Here is a 21049-nt window from a genome sequence, read left to right on the forward strand (position 1 = left end):
TATATAACTGCTCAAGCCAAGGATGGACCACTGGATTATTTTACATGGCTACATTCATTTTTACCATCACTTGAAGAAAGATATCATTTAAGAGGCAGCATTCCTCACCAGATTTACCACAGTAAGCTCTCAGTGCAATAGCAACACAATTACTAATTCAGGACACGTTTCTTCAGCTCCCTCAATAGATCCGCAATATTTTTGTGACGTCAAGCAAGATACCAGATGCGTGAAAATAAATGGTTACATTAGCTTTTCATGATACATGATATGATCAGGGGTCCTGTTGGTCTCAGGTGTATAAAATGTTACGTCTTTCACAGAACAAATTGCTAGTGGCTTATGACTAATCCCCGACCTCTTGAAATAATTAGCAATCACTTCAGTCCAGATAGAAAACAAGAAAGGGCTAAACAAACCAAAGAGAAAGAAAATAAAGACTCTGATGTCTATAACAAAGCAATTTTACTTGTGATCTCTGTTTCTTATCTGAGAACAGATGCAGAAATTGACTTCTTCCCTGCTCTCTACCACCAAAAGAAAAAGAGCCAAGGAAAAGCTCCAAAGATCTTCAAGATGATGAAATTACACTTCAGTTCTACCTACAGGCTCTCATGGAGGGTCTGTACAGTGGTCCTGTTGCTTAAAACCAAGTGCAACTGCAGTCAGGTTTTGTGTCTTTTGTGTTCTTGTGACTAGGTCTGACCATTACCAAGATCAGAATAGCCTGAACATAATGCTAGGAAAATTTCTGTTCTCATTTATTTCTGAAGTAGTGAAGTCCCTCATTTGGGACTATGTTAATAGATTTTAAACATACAGTTAGAATTTATTTATAGTACTAACTTTCTACAGTATCAAGGACAGTCAGAAAAACCTGCTTAATAACAATTAATGTTTGTAGGTCCTGTCTCTTGTTTATTGATGGAAAAAACATGCTTCAAAATTCAAATCTTGTTTAAAGTTAGAAAGTTACTGACTAATGAAAATGTAGACAGCCACGTAACAGAAAAAAGAGTCACCTGTGAAATTTAGGTCACAAAGTATTTATTCATTTGCTGACCAAATTGCTGTCACAAAAACTACCAGCAGAAAGCTTGTTTCCCATTAAGAAGCAGTCTCCTGTTAAGAAGCGATGATCTCTTAACTGAATAAAGGCGGGTAAAAATCAAGAAAGACCACGAAATAGTGCCTGATTATTATCTACGTCATCATTAAAAATGAACAGAAATCTGGATTAATCATCTTAAGGATTCATTATCTAACTGACAAGATAATCTTACGTGTTCTGTCTTGCACTTCTACAACTTCTACTACAAGCCATTACCCCAGCTCTAGTTCTCCAAGTTAACCTTACCTTTCACTGTCACATGAACACTCTGGCTGGTGGACAGCTGGGGCTGAACAAGGACATTACATGTGTATTCACCCTCATCTACCTCCTTCTGCACATCTGAAAGCTTCAATGTCCCATTGTTCTCAAAAGCCACTTGACGATGGTTAAAGGGAAGCAGGTTAGAGTTCTTGTACCACTTGATGGAGTAATACGGGTAGCCTATTACACGGCAGTGGATGTAGGTGTCCCGTCCCGCTATTGCTGTGATGTTTTTCATTGGTCGAATGCTTGCTGGCCCTGGGAAGGTAAAAAGGAACTCATGAGTATAGGCACATTTGTTTGAGAAAATAGACATTTTTTTTCTGAATATACCAATGTTAATGACATTTACAAATGCAGCTTGCACAACACTTATTAGTATTTGACAGTTTCTGCTTTTAAGAGCCACTTAAGCAGTTTCCCTAATCTTTGTGTGCTCTAGTTTTTCCTCACCCTGCAGCATACATACTAATTATGTGGGGGTATATGTTTGCATTATCCAACATCCGTCTGATAAAATCTTTGCGGCATTACAAATTAAAAGTCTGAGGATGACTTAATTAATGTGAAATACTAACACTGATACAAAGCTAAAATCCTGTTACACATGAGAACACTGACAAAGCTAGCATTTATTTTGACATATATGAAGTATAATACCATGAGGATGGGTATTATGCCATGTAAAGCTAGAAATGCAAGGTAAAGTATAGTATACATGAATAATTACAATCAGTGCTGGACAAGTAAAGGAGGAAAGGAAAAGAAAAAAACATGCACAACAGGACTAAAGTAAAGAAAATGTGAATTAGTAATGATGAGTACACGAAAAAGAGACTACAGAACACAAAGAGAAATTTTCCAAAGTTTAACCACATCATACACTTTTTGGGTTTGGGAAGGCAGGGTGGGAAAAAGGAGAGAGGAGGAAGAAAAGGAGAGGGAAAACAGTAAGTTGTTTTTGGCATTCCAAGACTCTTTTCATCACATGCAACAATCTTTTTCTCCACTACAATGAGTTATGTGTGTTTTTTTGAGGAGCTGATTTGACAAGCACCTCTTACGTTTATTCGAGCCTGGTACAAGACGACTCCAGCAGAGTTGTTGGCAGTACAGCGATAAACTCCACCATCTCGGACCTGAGTGTTAGAGATGTTCAGGTAACTGACCACATTCCCTTCAGAGGTGATAATCTGGCTGATACGATGACTGCCATCCTTCACAATGGGATCTTCATCCAGTGTCCAAGTGATGGTAGGCAGGGGGGTTCCCTTCACATTGCACATAAGGGAGACTGGCTCGCCCGGACTCACCACTTTCTCACTGAAGGCAGAAATGATTTTGGGAGTACCGTCTGCCGAGGGAGAGAAAAGCAGGAGAAGAATGCTTATATGCTGTGAAGCTGTTCCCTCCATCCTGAAGCTTGTCACAAGACAAAATCTTTTTTAGAAACCATGTAATTAACTGTATTCCTGGACAAAAGTTTATTTATTGAAAGATGGAAACAAACTTTGGTAGGAGATTACTTAAGCAATTCTTTCTTTACTGAAAGTTTCTTTATCATCTGCTAAGAAACTCGATAGTGACTTCCACTCAGGAAAATGGAAAATGGGGGTTCTGTAGGGCTATATGAACTGTCAGGTTCTTGCAGAGAGGTGTCAGTCATACACAATTCATCAGTAATGACATGCAACAAACCCTTCACATGCCTTGAATTTTTCTTTTCCTGGTACATATCTGCTCCTTTAAAACCTAAAGATGAATTCTGTCAATGAGCCAGGCATAACTTGCATAGGCTAATTTCACACAGCTGTGTCAATTCAGTTTAGTCCTGACCTACAATATCCAATTTAGAAAAGTACTGAATTAAGCTTTTCCTGAACAGAGACAGCAAGTAATAATAGTGATGCCAATTTCTTTCTGTGGTCATTTTGTGTTGCAGATAAACAACCTTATGCGATGAGAATGTTCAAATAATTTTTCTTGTTATCCATGTCACAATGTACTCAGCCTCTACCAGGCAAATGAATAAAGAGAATGCATGGCAGGCACAAACTTTGAGGTTTTAAATAGGAAGCAGGATTAAATAACCACCTACCCAGAGAGCTCAGAGGAATAACACTTAGGAATGATGACACTCTGCTATTAGTTAGAAAGTTCCTTCTGAAATCACGTAGTGCACGCTCTTCCTTGAAAATTATACTTTCAAAGCTGTATCTATAAGGGATTTCAATGTAATTGGGGGCAAAAGTGCAAAAGGCCACATGCCAAGAGCAGCGTGCAGAACACAGCAAGCATGCTAGAAGTTTGGACAACAGTTTTGTCAGCTACTGTCTGGTTTTAAAGAATCAAGAGCCAAGAAAGCTAACTTAACTGTCCTACAGTGTTGGCACCTGCAAGAAACAGAAGGAAAAGGCTATTCATTATCTAGTGAGGGGCCAAAGACACATGAAAACACATCTTGTACATGAAGCTCTTTATAGACAACTCCCTTCAGCTTCATACAGGACAGAGGCTGCCAGAATAGGATTAACAAATCTCATGCTCAGTTTGAGCACACTATGTACTACATACTGCCTCCTTACCAACACTCTGCTGTGTACTTACCTTCGTGGTTAAGGGGTTGAACCACAATAATACTCTTGGAAATCATAATTCTTATATTGCAATTTCAGTACAACATCACTCTGAGAAAATAGGCATGACAGATACAAAGCCATCCCCAAAACACGCTGAGTCACAGAAAAATTAAAAATAGTGCTGAAATATTCCTTTGCTTGCCAAATAGTGAAAATCATAAGGTTCTGCCATTCTCAGACTGCTGAAAGAGCTCAGCATAGGAAGAGGGCATTTTGTTTGATTTGATTTCATAATTTTCTCCTCTTTCTTCTTCTCTTGTTTCTGTCCCATCAGTTGTGTGACAAGAGTTTTTATTTATTTATCTATTTATTTTAATCTCTGACTCTCTTCCTTTCCTTTGCTGTGTATTAGATACTGTCATCCCTCAGAAAACAAAACAACAAAACAACAGAAATAGGAAAAAAAAAGCTTTTTATCCTGAAAGGAAACTGTCACCAGACCTATAAATCTTAGAGTGTGCACACCATGTACCTCTGCCACCCCTCTGCTTTTTTTTTTTTTTTTTTTTTTTTAAATTCAAGTGACAGGCTTTTTTTGGAGATGAAAGCAGACACTATTTTCCCAGCAAGACCCAGGCGTCTTTGAAATCTTTCCTGCTGTTATTCTCTGATAACCTGCACTCTCTCGACATTGTGATAGATTATCAATACGCTCTTTAGGCTTTCTTAGTCACAGGAGATGGTTGCCGAGGTAACCTGGTACAAGCAGGTAATCTCCTCTTTTTTTTGTAAAGACTAAAAATAGTGTCCATGCCACAACTGTACTACATTCTTATTAATGAACTGGCTCTGTACAAACCGCCTGATTATCATGTGGAACACTGTGTCAGGTACTTAATATGATCTCTAGATCTTCAGCCAATATGCCCAACCTGAAATGCCATACCAGGAAGGAAATGTCTGGTCCTGAAGAAGGATCTCTTATCACATATCTTGTTGAAAAGGTAGTGTGAAAAAATCAACACCATCATCTCTAAAAAAAAAGGACTGTGAAGACTGTTCAGGAGGGATATATTTTTCAAATCAATACCTTCCATCAGTTCTCTTCTCTTCAGAGTAGGGAGGCACAATAACTTCTGCCAACAGCTCAAAGGTACCCTCTTCTCTTGTTTAGAGCCTCCTGCACTTCACTTTACAAAAGTGTTGCCAAAGACAACATGTAAAACACAGAGATTAGAATCACTAAACAGGTAGTGACTCACCTTCTAATATTACTTGAACATAGTCTTGAGCGGACATCTTGTCCTTGCGCACAAAGCACTGGTATGCTCCACCATCACTCTTAGCCATGCCATCCATGATAAGGTTCTCCCGGTTGATCCCAGTGATCCGAACGTTGTTACCAGGGTTAATGATTTCACCATTACGGTACCATGAGAGCTCCTGGTCCTCGGTTCCTGTCACACTGCAGGACAAGGACACTTGACTACCAACACTGCTTTTTACTTTCCGTGGGCTGATTGTGGCTTTTAGTGGTTCTGCAGATTTAAACCGAAAGAATGGAAAGGGAAATAGAGAAAATTAAGTATACATCTACATTTACATGAGAGTAACACATTAACTCTCAGCTAAGACGAACAACAAAAATCACATCCACATCCTTCTGAAAATTAAAAAAAAAAAGCAGCAAAACAATTTTTTTTTAATCCCCACAGATTATTGTGCTTGCTCTGAACAAGCATTTCCCCCATGAACATCCATGACACAAAACATAAGGATCAACCTACGTAACATATGATATAATCCCCTAGACTATGTCTAAATGAATGGTAGGAACAGATCTACTGAGTAACAGCATTGTTGCTAGGCGGCAATCAATAGTACTACATCTTTTGGAAGGGTAGGATATTACTTCGGATTAGTTCAGTGTGGACTTTCATACTGGTATATTAGATGCATTTCTGAAGATCATCTTCTGGTTTTGTTTCCTCCAAAAGGAACATAGTTAACAAAATCTAATGTGAACAATTGTTGTAAATGACAATTACCAGTACCAGATTTGTTTTTAACAGTGGAAGGTACATACTGAAATGTTATCATCAGATGCAGTCATAAACATGTGTGGGATCTATCCACATGTAAATGCTTCTTTGTGTGGGCTCACTAAATTTTCTCCTTTAACAGAGAAAAACTGTAGTATTTTCAAGTCAGTCTTAAAATGGAGTAGAACCTAGGTAATAATACGTGTTTTATATTGCAACAAAAGAGGATGAAAAGAGTTGAAAAAAAAGTCATAAACGTACATGTGATATTTATCTCATTTTCTAATAGTTACCGACAATCCTGAATGCAGAGCTGATCTCATGTTTTGTATATTTTGGTTTAACATCCTTATAAAGATAATGGACTTTCATGAAATATATATTCATATTAGCTTCTTGTGTAGGTTCAATACTACCTCTACCGCTAGGAAAAAAATGTGTAACATATTTCTTTTTCAACTGTGGATAATCAACACTGATGTCATCTCTCATAATAAAAATGTACTATTCTATTTTTTTTTTTTTGCCAACTTACATACAGACACATGCATGTATATTTCTACATTAAAAAATCCACAACCAAATCATTCACTTTACAGAACATTTTATAACACAAAACTTGCAATAAATCTTTACTGCTTCTCCAATATATATTGCCAAAAATTACTGATCCACTGTGAACAGAGGCCTGGAAAAACACACATGTGTCAATGACTTCCATCCTTCCAGATCATAGACTCTTACGTAGTAGTCTTTTTGTCCAAAAGGATTCAGATCAATAACTAATCTGTGATCACATGCACGTTACAAGTCACTGAATATCTCTATATTTACTATAAGCAGGTCAAAAAAGCTCAAAACTGTGAACAGACCATTAGTACCACCAACATCTTAGAAATTCAAGAAAGTGATGAGTATCTTCTGTTACATAGAAGAGTAACAGTGTTTTCCCCAAGTCTTTCTTCCTGCCAACCTTATGGAGAGGATATCTGCTTGCTGGCTGATCACTGAGTCCATACATAAAACACATCACCAGGATCTGGGTATACTTTCAGTACCACCAGCAACTCCATCACAATGTGTTTCTGAAAGTTTTAATTTTGTGTCATACACAACAAACTGAATTTTAATGCATAAGCTTATTAGTTATAACTCACAAATTATTTATCTTTAATCTTTGTTTTATTCTGCCCAAATCCATCACGTATAATTATTGGTGAAGACATTTTAATGGTCTGAACTGTTCTTTCTTTCCAGTTTGCAAGTTGTGCTACACAGGTGGAAATGTTAGTTCACAAAGTGTAATTTCTATTCTGGGAAATCATTTCTTTTTAACAATAGAAGAATAACTCTTTTCCAGTGCAGTGCTTCTGAGTAATAATTATCTTTGCTAGAATTTGTGAAACATTCAGAATATTCACACATGAATACTCAACTAAGAGGAGGTATGAGTATTCAATATTACTGAACAGCATGAGTCATGGCAACAAGAGTTTGGTAGCTTTATTCATGAGAACATTTGCAATTTCTTTTTAAGCATCCAATTGAAGATTCTAAATTACATATCCTCCGTGTGATAAATTATATAGCTACATTATAAATTGCATCTGTTTGCACTTCTGATCGCTCAATTGTCCAACTAACTCATCTCCCTAGAGTCTAATTTCTAACGTTGCAAAATTCTGAGAAGTTTAAGCATCGCTAAGGTAAAGTAACAAAATGGAAGGTGCAAAAAGATATAGCAACATCTTCCCACATGCAAATGTCCAGGTAAGAAGCAATGCAAGAGCTTCAGTCAGTCCAAAACTTACGTTTTACATATAGTCGCCCTATCATCTCGGCAGTACCATAGTTGTTCCACACCTCGCAGACGTAGTTGCCAGAGTCTGAGGGACGCGTGTTCTCTATCAGCAGACCTGTAACTGTCTGCCGAAACCTGCTGTCAGGCTCCCAGGGAACGTTGTCCTTCAGCCAACGATACTTTGGTGTGGGGTGCCCTGATGCTTTGCAAGGCAGCTCCACTCGCTGTCCTGCCATGGCTTTACGGTGGTCAAACCCATCTAGAATAGATGGAGCTGAATTCGCTGGATCTGAAAGAACAGAGATTTTCAATGGGAACATTCAAATTATTGCATTTACTAAGTAGTATGTTAATATTTATTCTCCTGCCTTTTTGACTCTCTAGGCCAGTGTTTTATGTACTACAGTTTGCTACTGTGCCCCAGCCATCAACCTGAAATATCTCAATGGTGATGGCTGGGATCCAGCAGCACATACTACTAAAACACCTTATGACTACTAGGAAATCTTCCCACTGGATTTTTTCCAGGTGGCAACCATTTATCTGGTCATCTTCGTATCTTCTATGAGAAAAATGGAGAGCCAAAAATGCGGTGCCTGACCAATTACTACAGTTATCCCTCTACTACTTGATTAGAGTGAAGCCAACACTCCCCATATTTCTCAGTGGTCTGAAGGCTTTAAATTAAAGGCACAGTTGTCTACATGTATGTGTGATTGCTAACACTTTGTCCTCTCAGTGGTCATTGACTTAACTCGCTCAGGTTCTGCTCACAAGGAAGCTGCAGCAGATCCTTGTCAGGAGATGAAGAGATTAAATGAGCAATCTGTACTAAATTCAAGCTATACTGTATAATTGCTGCCTAAGCTAGTTAGTTTAAAATCTTAGCTGTGTCTACATGAACTCATCTCATGTATGCATCTCGCACAGACCTGGGAGGATACACATGAGAATCAAATATCTATACTGCATTAGTTAGAGGCACTATACATGTTATTCTATCAATCAGAAACTCAAATTTTGATGCTAAATGAATGGGCTAAGTAAATTTTGTGTGGATAGCTAAGTAAAACTCCAAATGCTGAGTTCAATTAAAGAATAATGAAAGATTTTTTTCGTTCTGTAGTTGAGCCATTAAGGGCAACAGCACATTCAGTTTACAGTAACTTACTGCCTGTCTCATCAGTAATATGTCAGCCAGTAGTTAAACAGATGAATTTGCATGCATCAGCAGCCACTGGGTTCATATTTGGCATGGAGGAATTTATTTTTTAGCTTGCCATGCTGTTTATGTCTGGCTTAGTGAAGGAACACGCTGCCAGGATGGTATTGGAAAGGCCAATGTCAATTTGACTAATTGATTAGCCAGCTCCTTTTTCCCCTTTGGGATCATGAGGCATCTATGCTTTCTGTGCACAGATTTCTCTGTGTAGCCTGAGGAATTAACTCCATAAAAATGTAAGTATGCGTGGAATTACAGCTCTGGCTGTTAGAAAGAATACATCTACATAAAAACAGCTTCTTTAGTTGAAAACTACAATTAAATAATGAAAAAGTAAAACTGACTTTTAGAGTTATTGCCTGTACATTACTACTCAAAACTCCCAGTATCGTTGTATTATCCCAACATGTTTTTAATTTCCAAAGACTGTGTGGAGCACATATGTGGTCCCATTTGCAACCTCTTAAGTGCAAACATATGAAGTACCACATGGACTTCAAAACAGGGTAGAGGTCACCAGGGGAAAAACTAAGGTAATAGTAAGGAAAAGATATGACTAACAAACATCACGTATTGACAGTTTCCCAGTTTTCTGCAGAGAACCACATTTGCTTCAATGCCAGGCCCAGGTAAAGTGTGACTTTATCTTGAATGAGAAGCTGGTGGTGACAGCAAAGCAGCATGCCTGGCTCCCACTGTAGGCAGAAGCCAGGAAGGCCAGGAAAGCTCCCTCAGGAGGTGGGGGCAATGACAGTAGCTGCCATAGGAAGCACGTCCCCTCTCTGCAACTACCATTTCTTCCCTTTCAAGAGAAACCCACCCATCCTCAGGTCATCTTTTCCAAATTAATATCATTTTGTTTTTTCCCTTCATGAACTGAACCTGAGCAGGAGTAAGCCAGCCTGAATCCCCATCTGCAGAAAAGCTGAACTGAGATTTGCCTACGTTCTTTCAAAGCTTTGAGATGGATTTTATAGAGAAAATATTTCAAATGTATTAAGGGAAGCACAAAATATAACTCAGGTGACTTGCTTTCTTACACTGTCTTCTTATATACTTAAATAGATGATTAAAACATTTCTTTAGGATGTTCGTGGAAGAGACTTCTGGTTAGAGCTCATACATAACATATATTCTAATTAAGTAAATAAAAAGAAAAAAAGCACAAAAGAAATACCAGGATTCATATACAATTATCTCCAGTGAGGCAAATGGTAAAGTAATATATCCCAATTACAGTATCTGATATGGGTTGTTTTGAATGATTTTTTTTACTGTGCTTCAACACTCAGCAGCAAATGACTTCTGGCAAGGACAAAGGGGAAAAAAATGAGGCAAAATACTGTTATACATGCTAAAATGTTCTCTTTTGCATCTTTTCTTAAGGACAAAGCGAGAAATTCATTATGCTTTCAATATCATGGGGTTGGGTGTTTTTTTTTTGTTGTTTTGTTTTGTTTTGTTTTTTGTTTGTTTGTTTGTTTTGAGGGTGGAAGGTTAGAAGGAGTTCAAGAGTTCAGGAGCTGAAATTCATGGCTGGACATGATTATTTTTGGAAATGCACACTACAATGGGCATTAGAGGAATATTCTTTAGCACATTATTTGTATTGGATTTTATTTTGAAAGGCCACATGATTTCAAAGATATGTTCTTACTGCCAATGCAATTTAGAATTCTGCTTTAGACATAAGCATACGAATTATCCAGATTTGTATTTTCTCTTATATACACATTCCTTTCTTCACTGTTTCAAACAGTCAATCAGCTTAATACTTCACTAGAAAATATGGCCAAAAGAATAAAATCAATATCCACAAAAATACTTAATCTTCAATTAAGCTAAGAATATTTATGGCTGTAAAAGGCAGGGGAAAATTTAAGCCTTGTGCAAGTGGACCTTTCATAAGGTCCACTATGTTCACGGATTCTCTGATCTCAGTTCTTTAAGGACTCGCTAATTTACAACATAATAAATTCCGCTAAAGATAACCAAACTAAACCTGTTAGAGAAGTATTAAGAGTCAAACTCTGCTCATAATTGCTGTACAGAGCTCAGCATAGCTCTCATGGAGAACAATTAATCCCACAGAATTAAAAAACACAGTAATTGTACACAGGTAACATTTCTTATTTTGTTTTTGTCTGTTGAGGGGACCAGAAGAGGCAAGTCCAGAGAGGGAAGTCTTTTAGAGAGCTTATTATAAATTACAAACAATACTGAGCTTTCAGTTTTTTTCCTCTTGTTCAGTGAAATAACTAAAATTTTCTTGTGGTAACCAAGGTACAAGCCTAATTTATGTTACCACTGGTTCAGCCTTAGTATGATTTCATACAGAAGCAGACCATATTATGGAGCCAGCTAGAAGGACAGGACCCTGCCTATTCTTGTAAGACCAAAGCAAGAAGATTACCGTGCAGAAAAAAAAAAAAAATTCTTTATCTGCCTGCGAAAAGGAAAAGCCAGAGTTTTGGCCACCGGAGACAGAAATCAAGAAAGAAAGGATCTGAATGGTAAGTGATACTAACCTGTTCAATCACACTATTTTTAGCATCTTTAAGTACAAATTTATGTGTTCAGAAGACTCCAAAATATTTTGGCAATGTTCATACTGGAGGAGGAGGGCAGGAGGTAGATTACTTACACAAGTCATAGTGCTCACCTCTGACTCCCTTAGGGTTCTCAAGCAGAGGACAGAATTGAGACCTAATTATAGGGTTTTTTTTGTTTTCTAATAGAAAGACTAAAAAAGAAGAGGATAACATCAAAAGGAGAATGCCGCATGCTAGGTTATGAAGGTCCTCAGTTCAAGAAAGACAGGGAACTCTTAGAGAAACTCCAATGGAGGGCCATGAATATGATTAGGGTTCTGGAGCACTTCCCTTACGAGGATGGGCTGAGAGATCTGGGACTGTTCAGACTAGGGAAGAGAGGGCTGATGGGATCTTATCAATGCTTGTAAATATCTAATGGGTGGGAGCCAAGTGGCTGGGGCCAGGCTCTTTTCATTGGTGGCCAGCCATAGGACAGTGGGCTCAAACTGGAGCACAGGAAGTTCAATCTGAACTTGTGAAAAGAAAAAACTTTACTTTGAGGGTCTCAGAGCACTGGAACAAGCTGCCCAGAGAGGTTGTGGAGTCTCCTTCTCCGGAGATTCTAAAAAAACACCTGGATAATTTCCAGTGCAAGCTACTTTAGGGAACCTTCTTTAGCAGGTGGTTGGCCTTGATGATCTCCAGAGGTCCCTTCCAATTCCTACAATTCTGTGATTCTATGATACTCTAGTAGAGCAGTAGGATTTAGTTATAGTGAAAAGGAGAAAAACCTCTGTGAGGCATTCAGTATGATGTTGGACTTGTCTTTTGTAATGGAAGAGAGACAGGAGAGAGTCTACTGTCAGCTGACTTTGTGGATCAGAGAACGAAACTGCAGATTTGCGCACATGCAAATACAGTCACAGGCATCTAGCAGATGTGGAAGATGGAGAAGAGCTATTTCTATACAGATGTATTTGAGAGTAAGTTGCAAACTCATGCCTAGGGGCTGCTCCTCCTTCTCATCTCACCCACAAATGGCACCTTCTCTTACTAAGAAAAAATGAGGAGAAGGGGAAATTGAAGAAATATTATAATGACAACTCAAGTGTTTTGCTGTGGGAGGAACAGGGTGATCCTTCTTCACACACACAACAATCGGTAGATGATTTAAATTTAGAAGAAAATGTGAAAACACCTCAGTTACCTTCAAATTTTCCTGTTGCACTAGGCCATTTGCCCATGACAGCCTCCCACCAGCCCTCCTGTTTATCTGCAGCACCCTGAGTGTTCTGGGCCTAGTCACATTTCTCTTCTGGCTGGAGACTCCTGGCAGCAGGAGAAAACACTATCTGCACTGAGGAAGGAGCATTTGAAATGAAATGGAAGGCTGAAATGCACCTCAGCTAACCTAAGATGCCTGCAGCAGAAATACCTACAGCTGAGCTAAATGATCTGAGCTCCTGCTGTGGTTAACAGAGAGAAATAGGCACCATGGGGTGATTCATCTCACCCCAATATGGGCAGCTGAAGCAGGCCAGACACATTACTACTTAAAGTGTCTGCGTGTCTGTGCATCCCCTTCTGTTTCAAAAGGGAAGCTAAGGGGACTAGATACTTTCACATTGAATGTCTACCTTTAATGGGATAAATCCCATCCACAGTCCTTTCACAAAGCACTCTAAGCCTACTAAAACTCACTGTACTAAGTGCCAAAGTGAAGCTGTACACTACCTGCCCTTTGGAAATATCTACTAACAGTAGGAAAACAAAAAGAAAAGGATTTCAAAACAGAGAGAAGCAATAACCTCACAATTGTCCAACTCTACATTCCATTTAACAGAAAACTTGGTTGTTGGTGCATGTGGGCATAATATCATGCCTTGCCAGTTCAGCACACTAGAGATAGGCATATACAGTACTTATTTCAACACAATATTTATAAGGCAGTACCTGATACAAAAAGTCTTGCACTGTTGCTTTGTCGTGTTTCTCCAGTGTATCTGTGCCTTGTGATACATCGGTAGTTGTACAGTCCATCTTCATTCTGTACGTCTAAAATATACAAGGCTCCCGTGGATGTGATGAGAAATCTAGGTCCTGAAAGACACAAGAATTTGCAGCATTTAAAATATCTGCAAGTTGTTAATGTGTTCTGCTTCCTCGCACTGGAGGAGGGAAGATGCAGGCTAGAGCGTTCTGAAGAATTCGTTGCCAGAGTCTAGAAACAAGAAAAGCCTAGTAGGTCTGCTCACTGCAAATGCATATAGAGATATGAATACCCATACTTCTTACTAAAAAGAAAAGGATCTGTAAGGAAAATGTGAGGAATGAAAAAAAGAAGGGTATTCTGGTACATATCACAATTACAAAACAGCATCCAAGAGGTATCTGAAATAGAATATAAAGAATTGAAGCCACCTTAATTTAACACGGTAGAGTGATATGGTAATTCACTATAAGAAATGTACACATTAGAAGAATTGCAGTCTCTAATTAGAGTAGAACAATGTAAGTAGGTACAGAGGCTCTGCATCTGAAAGAAGGGCTTTAAAAAACCATACAATCATGGAATGTGTAATTTAATAATCCAGGACTTTATTTTACTTTTGTTGTTGTTGTTGTTGTTTGTTTGTTTAAATCCTACACAGACATGTTTATTTCGGGAAGAAAAGTCCAGGAAGACAGTTGCCTCTTAAAACTGAACAAGGCTGATATGTTCAGGGCCAGCATTTTTCCCAGAGTTCATCCATAATGAAAATAACGTACCTGAAATTCTCAGCAAATACGTATTTTTTATGATTGACTCCAGAACATGTGCAAAATGTCATGGTACATATGTACACACTTGCAGTTTGGATCATTTGACAGCTTCATAGGTACATCTGTTATGTTGTAGATGCTTGTTCTAAGGTCAAGGACAAAAAAGCCAATCTCTACATTTGCTTTAAAGCTTCTCCCATACTAGGACATGTGGAAAATAATGTGGTTGGAATGCACTGCAAACCTAAGCCTCACAACTGACCACTTCCTTCTTTTAAAAATACTGAAGTCTAAGCTATGTATGGTTTTCTAAAACTTTCACACTAAAGAAAATATACAAAAGGGAAAACTGGAAGAAAAGATAACAATATCTTCATTATTTTTCTCTAAGTATCTGATAGGTGTTAAAACATATATACCCATACATATGTATTATAAAATATCTGTCTCTCAAACTAAGGGAGAGAATACACAAAGATGAAACATATATTCGGTAATATGCAGTAAGCAATATTTCTTTTCCTTCAATGCTCCATTTGAGCAATGACTTCTTAATAATTAAGTGTAGTCAAGGTGCTTGCTGACAATTGCATCAGTGGGTAAATAATCTGGCAGATAAAAGACAGAAAGAAAATGGCATCATTATGGAAAGCAATCTCCTTTAAATCACAATCTAAAAGAAGTGGAAAAAACCAGCTTAGGACAAGACTGACCCTTAAAACACAGAATACTGAATAAAGCAACCTCAGCCCCCCTCTCTCATTGTATGTGTACTGAATTATAAAATAGCCATGCCTGTGACTTGGCTGATCCTGTTCTCCTCAAAGTCAAGGCACAAGCATTGAAGCACTGAAGTCACACCTTTGGAAAAGCACATGCCACACTGCACATACTCTTTTAAAGTACCCGGTTTGTTCTAACAGCCTGTACCATTAATAAGAAACGGATTAATAAAACAAATCCCCAGCATGAAGGAATGAAGACGCTGAGCTACTAAGTACTACCAAGGGGCTGAGGTCGGTGAGGGCTGACCTGAACGAAGACTTGAAGGCAACAGCGCTTTCCCCAACCGTGAGCTGTCAGTGGATAGTAATACTGCATTCCTGCCTGGGGGAGTGAGTTACTGGCTGGGAGGTTGTACCCTCTTATATACAGACCATATTGATATAATTTGCCCTGAAAATTTGAGTGCTTGCATACAGAAAGCTTATGTTTCAGCATATTACTTGGAAATAAATGCTTGGTTGAGCATAGTGGGAAAAGCATGTGAGTAGGTAATATTTTTTGTTTCACAGCCAGGGGTCTGAAGTACAACGTTGTAGAGGTTACATGAGAAAAGCAAAGCTATCCTGAATCTTATATTAGAATATGTTCTGTTGTAATATTTTGAGGAAACAATATGTACCATTAACAGGTTTATTCAACAAAACGTTCTACCAAGTTTCTGAATTACTAACAAGTTGTTTATTTTCTAGTCTGAAAAATAGCTTGGCTTGACCAAAAATATTAATCACATCTTCTACAAATAACTGGCAGTTAACAGCTACTATGAACCAGAAGACATATGGACCACAAGATTGCAGGCAATTGGCTAGTGCATCCCACAGCCATCATAGGACTGCTCTTTCCCCCCTATCAGTCATACAGCCCAGTTTCAAATCCACAGCTGATGATAATTCTACCTACTTATGGAGGCAGCATTGTGTCAATTAACAAAGAGGTAATAGTACCCGATGGTCAGAGAATACATTTATTTTTGGTGATTCTCACAGTACAAAGCCTAAATATAGCATACCTTGTGCAGAGTGTTTCTTAGTTTTCCCTTCACAGTGTCCAATTACTCAAACATAATCAGCCTATTTCACCTCTTCTCCTCATCACATACGTACCCTCCATCTGTATCCTTTACAAGGTTTACCTTCACCACTATTTCTGTGTAAGAAACAATATATCCAGCTATGGTGTGAAAACCCTGGGTTATTTGATTCATGTGTCACATGTAGATTCTGCGCAGCTAAAATATTCAGAAAGCAAATCTACCTTTGCCAAGAAACATATCACAAGGACTAAAAGTAATTAAAACATAGTTGTCCCCCTTGGTCTGCAGGCAGCATAAAATCACCGTTTCTAGAGACAGGAATCACAATTAAGGACTTTACTAGGGGTTAATGCTGGGTATGCAGCAAAGGCAATCTCTTCTTGCTTCTTCCAGCTGTGTGAGCATTACATAGCACCGTATTTCAGGCAGCACAGCTATGTCAAATGTGTGCTTGCCCACAGCAATGCCACTTGCCTGGCAGGGGTGCCGAACAGGAGCTGTACACATGGTGCAGACATTCTCTGGAGCCCAATCAAGACTCAGATCAGATTTTTTTAAGCTGGGGTGGATATGAGTTGAGGGGCTACTCAGGTGATTTAACATCACGGGACCAGGAAGACATAGTTAAGAAGGCGCTAGTGAAATGATTGCAATATGTCTGGTCCCTCCAGTAAACCTGCACAGATTGTGCATTTGTATCAAGCAACTGGAACCAAAACAGCTGGGAAGTAGAAATGAGCCTATTATAAAATGGCTTCACATAACTTTCTTTTCCTGGGCTCCAATTTCAGCCTTGCTAAATAAACGTAATTCCAATTCTACAAAGAGTCACAATAATGGAGACCACTAGTAAGAACAAGTTTAAGATTGCACAAACATGTCCAAAGCTTAAAAATGAATTCCGTTCTCCCCGCTTTTCTAAAACTTGCAAACTTTTCAGTTATGTGCTATACAAGCTATAACCAGTAACTCTTAGGATAAGCTTCTCACAAGCTTATCAAATCCATAGCTTCCCTTTTAAGTGTCAAAAGTACACTTCCTCAGTACCTCAACACAGCAAACATTGCTCTCACTAATGCTTACAATGGAATCTGAACTAAGGAAACACATAGAGTGGCTACTGCCATGCTGAAGGCTGTATACAGAATTGTGGGCTACCTCTACCTCACATAATACTGCCTCACATTTGCAGGTTTCCAGGCAGCAAGCTTCCCCAGGTGCAATTACATATTTGATTCTCCGGGTCAACCAGTGCTGGTACACTTACTAGAAGTTCACCACATATTAAAAGCGGTTTGTGAAAGCAATGCAGAGCCAAGAAATTGTTCAGTGTGACCCTTCTATGTTTTCTGGAGAAGTTAGGAATGCACTTGAGCTATCTAATACTGCTAAGATCATTTTTTTTCTGTTGGAAATTACTCAGGCAATTGTATAATAAAACCCTCACTTAATGCATTAGCTATAGAATTTGTCTCACCCTCTTTAAAGATAACTGAAAATAAATAGTTATTGCCACATGCCAGATGTTATCCTACAGTGTACATTTCTCACAAACACACATTATATATAATTGCAGGGCTAAAGCATTTCCTTTTCCTCTCTTCTTAATATATTTTGCATACTTATGTAATGCTTTAATAACCAACTCCTATTGTAAAAATGCTAGACAGAAAAGATGACAGAAAAATAAAAGGAGAAATGCATGTAATTTCTGTCATCTTCTAAACGGAGAGTATTTTCATTAAAAACGACAGGCTGTCAACTGTGACAAAGCTGAAGTGTTGAGAGCTCTGTGTTCTGTACTTCAAAAAGTGTTTAGAAAAGCACCAGGATGGGGATCGACAAGCTTTTATTACCCTGTTGATCTATGGGAGTATTCTGTTCTTGAAGCGCATTTAATTTAATCGCTTTCCCTTTGCTATAACAAAGTCTAATTTTTTTTGACTTACCTACTTAATATGCCAAATAAGGATTTTTTTTTTTTAATGGAACATCCTTTCAGATAAACTAAACTTTGTTTGGCTGTAGGCAGACTTCAAGGGAGGAAGACAGAGAAGCCTCCTTCACAACAACTAAAATGAACAGTGTCAAAATATATCTTATAATTCCCATTTATTACTCTCTCTCATAAATGTTTATATTAATGCTTTGAAAACTTGATTATAATAATTTCAGAATCTGATTTCCTGACATGCTGAGAGCTTACATCTCTTTTAGTTTTCATTGTTTGTTGTCTTTGAAGATCTGGCCCTATATCTGCAATATGTCTTTTATTTAATGGCTTCAAAGGACATTAAGTGCCCTTAAGACCTTGCTTGCCTAGACAAGCATAGTTACATGTTATTTTTTTAAATTCAAAAGTTTTACAAATAAGCTTATTGAGATAAATACATTGATGGAATCCATCATTCTTTCTCCAAGGTCCCATCTGTCAGTAATACATAAAGTTGCCTTGCTGTGAGACTAAAAAAATATACAGATCCAAAGACTAGAAAGAACCATTAAAGTGATTTATTCTCACCTTTCATACTTCACCCATTAACTCCTGCATCAAATCCATATCTGAAAGTTAAGCTGTAGCTTTTTTAATAAGACAGTGGTCATGATTAAAGACTTCTCGTAGTGGAGAGCATGTGATCCTCCTGGGTAAATTATTCCAGTGGTTAATTATTCTAACTTTTCGAAGTTAGAGTATTGTTTGTGGTCTGCTCGACTTTGACCGCAGCTATTGGATCTTACCATGTTTTCATTAAAGATTTTACAGTCAGAAATCTTCTGCCCATTTAAGTACACGAGGAAATTACATCTTACACCACATTTCTCCTTAATTAGTTATATAGATTGAACTTCCTCACTCATTTAATGTGAATAATTCATATATTGAAATATTCCTGCAGTTTTTGCCCAGCACCTTAACAAGTTTTTGATGCTCTTTTCAAGTTTGGATTAGTTTAATTAACAGTTCTGATAATAATGAATGCAAAATGTCACTGTTCTCTTACACAGAGATTTCCCTTCCATTTATGCATGCAGGAATTGTGTTAGTCCTCTTATTGATGTTAACTTGCTTGAATTATTTATCAAAAACTTGGTTTTTTTTCAGACTTACAAGACAGATTTCCTCCAATCTGCAAATACAACCTACTGTCTTTCTTTCTTGATATTAGTATTGACTGTATGGAAAGCTATGTGTTCAAATAAGAGATCTTTATCATACAATCCAATCTTCCTACATAAGTCAATAAACCATACATTGATTTACTGTTACAACAACATTTGTGCAGTTAGTGTACTTCATCAACAGGAAACAATATTTCCTTTACTTTTTGCTGAGTAAAGAACTGGCTGGATGACCAGGCCCACAAAGTGGTGGTGAATGGAGTTAAATCCAGCTGGCAACTGATCACAAGTGGTGTTGTGGGTCTGTTCTGTTTACTGATGACCTGGACAAGGGCACTGAATGCATCGTCAGTAAGTTTACAGATGACACTAAGCTGGGAGGAAGTGTCAATCTCCCAAGGAGAAGGAAGGCCCTACAGAGCAATCTGGACAGGATGGATAGCTGGGCTGAGGCCAGTGGGATGAAGTTCAACAAGACCCAGTGCTGGGTCCTGCAGTTTGGCCACAACATCAGGCAACTCCAGAGGATTGGGGCAGAGTGGCTGGAAGACTGTGTGGAAGAAATGGATCTGAGGATGTTGGTCAATGCTCGGCTGAACACAAGCCAGCAGTGTGTCCAGGTGGCCAGGAAGGCCAACTGCATCCTGCTTGTATCAGAAATAGCGCTGCAAGCAGGAGAAGGGGAGTGATCATCCCTTTGTATACAGCTCTGGTGAGAACACAACTCAAGTGCTGTGCCTCTCACTACAAGAAAGACATCAAGGTCCTGGAGCATGTCCAGGAAGGGCAACAAAGCCATGAAGGGTCTGGAGCACAAGTCTGGTGGAGAGTGGCTGAAGGAATTGGGATTGTTTAATCTGGCGGAGGCTCAAGGGAGACCTGGGAGGCCTCTTCCCCCATGTAACTAGCAATAGGACAAGAGAGAATGCCCTGAAATTGTGCCAGGGGAGATTCAGGTTGGACATCAGGAAAAATTTCTTCTCCAAAAGAGTGGATAGGTGCTGGAATGGGCTGCCCAAAGAGGTGGTGGAGTCACTGTCCCTGGAAGTGTTCAAAAAATGTTCAGATATTGTACTAAGGGACATGTTTAGTGGGGAAATATTAGTGGTAGGTGGACAGTTGGACTGGATGATCTTAGACATCTTTTCCAATCTTGGTGATTCTATGATTCTAAATTACATTCATTAAATGAAATTTTATGTTTTCATCTGAGATACTATAAGATAATTTGTTTTGAAGATGTATATTTCAAAGCAGAAAAACTCTGAAGAGAAGAAAGAGGGAAAAGAAGGAAACTGGGTCATATCTAGGATTGATCAACCTCAACCAAGGGCCTCAAATCCTGTGACATTTTAGAGGCATACCTCTCATTTTACTATCTGCTGACTAGCACTCTGAATAACCTAGTGACTTCATTAAAGTTTAGTTGCATTCGTAAATCATGTATTCATTTCTCTAAGTGAGGTCACATTAACAATTATGAAATTGCTCCTATGTAAGGTTTTAATGCCTTCCATTAAACTGTATGATATCAGAGATTAAAATAAAATTTTACAGGTCTTAGCAATAAGTTAAAATAATTCTGTTTAGGTTTTCTATGTGAAATTGTTCTCATGTATAATTCATAAAAAATGTGAACACTTTCCTGTAGAATGAGTGTAAAATATTCTTGTATGAAACTGAGAATATTTTGAAAATTGTAACATTAATTATTTTTCTATCATGCTTTTTTTTTTTTTTTTTTTTTTCCCCCCTCAGGATGCTGTTAGTCTTTAAACAGAAGCAATGTTATCC

At 38.3% G+C, this 21049-nt stretch overlaps 1 protein-coding gene across 2 annotated transcripts in view; it reads right to left on the reverse strand.

The window, feature by feature from the left end:
* The window catches only part of DSCAM (DS cell adhesion molecule), a 441807-nt gene that overhangs the window by 163249 nt on the left and 257509 nt on the right, over positions 1–21049 (reverse strand). For both annotated transcript variants that reach the window (XM_085208737.1, XM_085208749.1), the window contains exons 4-8: positions 13507–13653; positions 7808–8086; positions 5217–5492; positions 2433–2729; positions 1358–1633 (exon numbers count right to left, since the gene is read on the reverse strand). In XM_085208737.1, the coding sequence (XP_085064863.1) occupies positions 1358–1633; positions 2433–2729; positions 5217–5492; positions 7808–8086; positions 13507–13653 (1275 nt within the window). The remainder of the gene's footprint in view (positions 1–1357; positions 1634–2432; positions 2730–5216; positions 5493–7807; positions 8087–13506; positions 13654–21049) is intronic.

This window comes from Meleagris gallopavo, chromosome 1, assembly GCF_905368555.1.
Source record: "Meleagris gallopavo chromosome 1, MGAL_WU_HG_1.1, whole genome shotgun sequence".
NCBI classification, from domain to species: Eukaryota; Metazoa; Chordata; class Aves; order Galliformes; family Phasianidae; genus Meleagris; species Meleagris gallopavo.